Raw genomic sequence first — 6,995 nt, 5'->3', positions numbered from 1 at the left:
TTGTAAGTACTACTCCGACATGGTGTAAGTATAATGTTGTAAGTACTACTCTGACATGGTGTTAGTATAATGTTGTAAGTGCTACTCCGACATGGTGTAAGTATAATGTTGTAAGTACTACTCCGACATAGTGTTAGTATAATGTTGTAAGTACTACTCCGACATGGTGTCAGTATAATGTTGTAAGTACTACTCCGACATGGTGTAAGTATAATGTTGTAAGTACTACTCTGACATGGTGTTAGTATAATGTTGTAAGTGCTACTCCGACATGGTGTAAGTATAATGTTGTAAGTACTACTCCGACATAGTGTTAGTATAATGTTGTAAGTACTACTCCGACATGGTGTCAGTATAATGTTGTAAGTACTACTCTGATATGGTGTTAGTATAATGTTGTAAGTACTACTCCGACATGGTGTTAGTATAATGTTGTAAGTACTACTCCGACATGGTGTTAGTATAATGTTGTAAGTACTACTCTGACATGGTGTTAGTATAATGTTGTAAGTACTACTCCGACATGGTGTTAGTATAATGTTGTAAGTACTACTCCAACATGGTGTAAGTATAATATTGTAAGTACTACTCCGACATGGTGTTAGTATAATGTTGTAAGTACTACTCCGACATGGTGTTAGTATAATGTTGTAAGTACTACTCCGACATGGTGTTAGTATAATGTTGTAAGTACTATCCCAACATGGTGTTAGTATAATGTTGTAAGTACTATCCCAACATGGTGTCAGTATAATGTTGTAAGTACTACTCCGACATGGTGTTAGTATAATGTTGTAAGTACTACTCCGACATGGTGTTAGTATAATGTTGTAAGTACTATCCCAACATGGTGTCAGTATAATGTTGTAAGTACTACTCTGATATGGTGTTAGTATAATGTTGTAAGTACTGTCCCAACATAGTGTTAGTATAATGTTGTTGTTACGGTCACGTATGTATTTTTCTATATTTTTATATTTTCATCATCTGAGTATTTTAAATACGGAATTCGGTTGTCCGGGTTCGATTTTAGACATTAGTATAACCACTATGATTACAATCAGAGACATGTAGATGACCATGTTCGATAAACTTCAGAGCAGAAACGACAGATTGTGCTCAAAATTCAGACGGTGGAGCGAGCTATCTGATGACACTGCCAAACAATCGTTGTAAAGGCTTTGAAGCTTCCTTGACGTTCCTGTGTGGGCAGCGTCCTGGGTTCTGAGTGAACAAATTTGTATTGTAACTGCTCTTTGTGAGCACAAGCTTACGTCCTGTGTGGACAACATTATGCTGGGTTCTGTGTGAGTCTTATTTACATTTGTAACTGTTCTTTGTGAACATACCTTATGGTTTTGTACGCCTTATTTGTTGCACGCAGTTGGATGATGGTTTCTGTGTGAGCTATCTGCTGCCTGTACTTTACTTCGGATTGTGGACAGATTGTGTCATTGGCAGACATCGACATGGTGGAACAGACGGCGACGGCGTGACCGACCGCGGACTACAGACCACGGATCCCATAACTTCACCGAGTGTTCGATGTACATACATACTTGTGACTATTTGCGGTTGTGATCAGAAACTTTATTAGGGTCTTGTGTCTTGCGATTGTAGTTAGATTTATCGTATAGTATACTAGTACGCTGTATATAATAATTAGCGTGACATTGTGTATTTTGTTTTATTTTGATAAAATAACAAAAAGACATGTATATTTTGTAAAAAATAAATATTGTATATATTGTATATCAGCTTTGCGTCATTCTTCACTATGCTCGCACTTTCAAGCTCGTCCATAGTTACAGTTGTAAGTACTGTCCCAACATGGTGTTAGTATAATGTTGTAAGTACTACTCCGACATGGTGTTAGTATAATGTTGGAAGTACTACTCCGACATGGTGTTAGTATAATGTTGTAAGTACTACTCCGATATGGTGTTAGTATAATGTTGTAAGTCCTATACTGACATGGTGTTAGTATAATGTTGTAAGTACTACTCCGACATGGTGTTAGTATAATGTTGTAAGTAATTACTCCAACGGGTGTTAGTATAATGTTGTAAGTACTACTCCGACATGGTGTTAGTATAATGTTGTAAGTACTACTCCGACATGGTGTTAGTATAATGTAAGTACTACTCCGACATGGTGTTAGTATAATGTTGTAAGTACTACTCCGACATGGTGTTAGTATAATGTTGTAAGTAATACTCCGACATGGTGTTAGTATAATGTTGTAAGCACTACTCCGACATGGTGTTAGTATAATGTTGTAAGTACTACTCCGACATGGTGTTAGTATAATGTTGTAAGTACTACTCCGACATGGTGTTAGTATAATGTTGTAAGTACTACTCCGACATGGTGTTAGTATAATGTTGTAAGTACTACTCCGACATGGTGTTAGTATAATGTTGTAAGTACTACTCCGACATGGTGTTAGTATAATGCTTGTAAGTACTACTCCGACATGGTGTTAGTATAATGTTGTAAGTACTACTCCGACATGGTGTTAGTATAATGTTGTAAGTACCTACTCCGACATGGTGTTAGTATAATGTTGTAAGTACTACTCCGACATGGTGTTAGTATAATGTTGTAAGTACTACTCCGACATGGTGTAAGTATAATGTTGTAAGTACTACTCCGACATGGTGTTAGTATAATGTTGTAAGTACTACTCCGACATGGTGTTAGTATAATGTTGTAAGTACTACTCCGACATGGTGTTAGTATAATGTTGTAAGTACTACTCCGACATGGTGTCGTCAGTATAATGTTGTAAGTACTACTCCGACATGGTGTTAGTATAATGTTGTAAGTACTACTCCGACATGGTGTTAGTATAATGTTGTAAGTACTACTCCGACATGGTGTTAGTATAATGTTGTAAGTACTACTCCGACATGGTGTTAGTATAATGTTGTAAGTACTATCCCGACATGATGTTAGTATAATGTTGTAAGTACTACTCCGACATGATGTTAGTATAATGTTGTAAGTACTACTCCGACATGGTGTTAGTATAATGTTGTAAGTACTACTCTGACATGGTGTAAGTATAATGTTGTAAGTACTATCCCTACATGGTGTTAGTATAATGTTGTAAGTACTACTCTGACATGGTGTTAGTATAATGTTGTAAGTACTACTCCGACATGGTGTTAGTATAATGTTGTAAGTACTACTCCGACATGGTGTTAGTATAATGTTGTAAGTACTACTCCGACATGGTGTTAGTATAATGTTGTAAGTACTACTCCGACATGGTGTCAGTATAATGTTGTAAGTGACACAGAGTATCATTAAGCAGAGACAGAGCAATATGGAATTTAATGAGTTTAATAGCATTATGCTGCTAATTATCAAATGTTTTTGAAGTAATTAAGTTAAGCATAACATTGGCACGAGCTTGAGATTCACTTCATCACATGCAATTCTAACTCACCACAACTAAGTACAGGCGATGTCCATCTGATACGTTTAAAGTTTTCACAATCGAAGTTCTTACTTCTTAATGGTGTATTTATATTTGTGTCATCCATAGTGGATGGCAATGGTGTATCATAAGACAGAACAGACCAGATTTGTGATAAACATTAGTACAACGGATATAAATATATATATATTTGTATCAAAAAAGAAAATGCATAAAATTCGATTATTAAACATCCATATAAACAAAACATTTTCCCAACAAGTAAATTAAATTATTTAAATATGTACACCATGGTTTAATAAACGCGATAGGTTAACAATCTGAAACATGTTTTAATTACTTGGTCCATCTTTCTTTACCAGCGTTTTACGTGTTAGTATGATAGGTGACAAAAACCTAACATGGTTAGATTTACACTGCGGTCCATAGGTTCCTATACACATATTTCGAAATTCATTAGATATGATTATAATGTAATTCATTGTATTTATTCTTGATATCTTCTGATCATAATGTTTAAATAGTTTATCAATAGGCACTACGGTTATTGATGATCCACAAACCCACAAAATAAAACATTTTTGAAGATCACGTCTTTTTAAAGATTTTGTTAGGTTTTTATTTTTGATAATTCATTGTGAAGTTTTATGCGTTTTTGGACAGAAGTTTCTATCTTGACCCTCCCTGAAACTTCATTAAGGCCGATTTTTCTTTCATAAAAGGGGAGATTTTTTTTATCGCGGATAAATCAATAGTCGTCTAGAAAGTGCAGTTAAAATTTGTGATGCACTTTTAAAACTTCAGCGAGTCGAAACAGTGTGTTTAGTTTTTATGGATGGCAGTGTATAGTAATATTTATATTTATCTTGCAAAGCTAACATGTAATAAAGTATAATATTACCCATGATCTCCACCGCTTAACAACCAAACACAGGGGTACTCTCCGTCCTTTTAATAGGTTAATCGGTTAAACGATTTCGCTTTTTGATTTCGTGTCCCGCCTTCAAGGATGAAAACGGGATGCAATAGAAAAATCGACGGATAACCTTACCATAAAATGGTTAAATGTTCTTAAACGATGATCACATAGAACTAAGAGGCTACTATCAAATGATCCCATCTTCGTCGTGACATACTTTTCAAGGATAACAATTAATAACTTCTTTTAAAATCCGTAACAGACAAAATATTCAATTATTTTTTTTTAAATAAAAACTTACAATAGAGTAAACAATTGGAATGTTGATCAATGTCAATCACAGTCTTTGCTTGGTAGTTGAAGTTCTATAACTTCATTTCATATATGCTGTAACACATAGCAGTGTTATAAATGTTTTGAATACAACGGACTCGTATGATGATTCACCGGAATGTTCTAATTGGGTCACGTGTGAGTTCCTGTAATACATATCGACATTCTCCTGTACTCGTCAAATTTACAATATTAAACGGGTAATCAATTAGTCCTCATACTCTATGACCAAAATATTGTTCTACTTCCTTTGATTTTTTCTTTACAGATGGGACATATAAGCTGAGCCCGATCACAGATTTCGCAGCAGGCCAAATGTGTGCAGGGTAGGTACATTATCTTACGTTCTTCCTTCTCACACACACAGCAGTGTCTTTGTTTCTTCAGTCTTTTGTTTTCCTCCAACAACAGCTTCATATCTGACAAATAATTTTACAGACTGTGTCAGTAATGAAGTATTATAAAACTATGTTCACAAGTAAAATGTAATGTTTATAACATTCTTATATGTCTGTAATCACGCCTGTACTCATTATATCTGACCAAGATGACCATATTTGTCGACGGGCGGTGAAATTCCTTCAATCAATCAATTAATGATTATGCTATGATGGTTTGAATAACAATAATAATATGTTGTTATATGGATATATTACAAACCTGTCCTCTTGCACATATTAATTGTAACGACCTAATTAATCAAACCTAATAACATCCGGTATAAATATTCAAATAAGTTAAGTATACTAACACGGCGAATATCGGGAGATCAGCTGTCAAATTAGAAAAGTAAAAAAAAATATCAATGTCCGTCTTCTTTCAATTAGATATAATATATCGGTGATTATTATACACTAAATAAACAGCAGAATATTACCTAATTCTTCCTGGGTACTCTGAGGCTGTTCCGACACCTGATCATCCATGGGACCCATCTGAGCGTCAGGCTGTTCTGACACCTGATCATCCAGGGGATCCATCTGAGCGTCAGGCTATGAGTAGTTATGAAACATATTATAATCGCAGCCTCAACACGTTTGAAGCATGTAAATTACACGTTTTCGCAAACTGATGTAATTTTTTGATACGAATTATCGGTAAAACCATCTGTATATTACAACGGTGCTTATAAGAAAATTTGCCCTGACTGTATTAAATAATACACATACCGTGGGCAATCCGACCTGAATGCTGTCAAGATAGACTTGGCCGGTTTGTTTCCTCATAAAAGAACACCTAGTGCTGTGAATGTCATGCTGCATATCTGCTTCAACAGGGGGTGTTGTGGAATCCGTGCCATTTGAGTCTGCTCTTTCCTGCCCGCACCGGGCCTGCAAGTCATTGGTAGATTTCTTCATCACTGCAAACGTACAGATAAAAACTATTTTTTTTTCTTGAGCGTAAATGTAAACTATGCAATGTACTCGTAAACTAAGATCATGTTTTGGGGGTATACTTAAAATATCAAATAATTCAAATTTGCATGAATATTTGCGTGTTGAGCATGAGCATGTTTGTTTTCATTCATATTCGAGCATAACCCATGGTTATCGTACATAAAGTCATGAAGAGATTTTAGCATATATTTTTTTCAAATCATAATACTGGTATCCTATCAAGGCATGGGCATTGCTCATTATAAATATTTGTATGACTGAGACGTTATAGATTTAGGTATAAAAAGCTGAAAATAAGTTAAATATCTCGGCCTGTCTGCAGATCGCATCTATAAAATTATCGTATGTTTTAAAAATGTTTGGCGATTATTGATCGTACTTCTGACAATAGAATGTCATTTTATCATGAATATATGAAGCATCAGGCTTCAAAAGAACACTTTACCAAAGCACATGTTCCATATGTGATATCTGCTAACGTCACACCACGAGCCTATGTTCATACTAGCTACTGTTCTAACGTAAATGGATATTGGTATTGTAATATAAAGTAAGAATATATTTTATTCAATATCATTACATTTTATAAATATAATATATTTAAATCCACGCATTTCCAAAGGATTACTTATTTTTCACGTTTAAAATTATATTTCAAATTGAATTTGGTGTTTGATATGGTGACCAGGATAAGATAAAAGCGATATCATTTGGATTATATTTCATAGATAATCGAACGTATTTCACGACAGGAGCAAAGCTCCGAAAAATTAAACAAAAATAAAATAGAAATAGAAAGTTAAAGGAATTATGTAACAGGGAGGAAAATGTATATCGTAATTTTGTTTAATAAATACTGAAGTAATCACAAAATGATGTGAGGTATGTGAATATAAATAAC

General features: G+C 34.6%; 1 protein-coding gene across 1 annotated transcript; it reads right to left on the bottom strand.

Moving 5' to 3' along the window:
- Window positions 1-4,634: 4,634 nt before the first annotated feature.
- LOC117328357 (baculoviral IAP repeat-containing protein 7-B-like) lies at window positions 4,635-6,055 on the bottom strand. Its single transcript, XM_033885883.1, has 3 exons — window positions 5,867-6,055; window positions 5,575-5,689; window positions 4,635-5,116 (listed from the first exon to the last, which is right to left on the bottom strand). Exons 1-3 carry the CDS (start codon window positions 6,053-6,055, stop codon window positions 4,920-4,922), a joined length of 501 nt encoding a protein of 166 aa, XP_033741774.1. The 3' UTR covers window positions 4,635-4,919.
- Window positions 6,056-6,995: the final 940 nt, after the last annotated feature.

The sequence above is a fragment of the Pecten maximus genome, chromosome 5, assembly GCF_902652985.1.
Source record: "Pecten maximus chromosome 5, xPecMax1.1, whole genome shotgun sequence".
NCBI lineage: Eukaryota > Metazoa > Mollusca > Bivalvia > Pectinida > Pectinidae > Pecten > Pecten maximus.
Note: the sequence above shows the minus strand (reverse complement) of the source record. Positions and strands in the feature narration are given on the sequence as shown.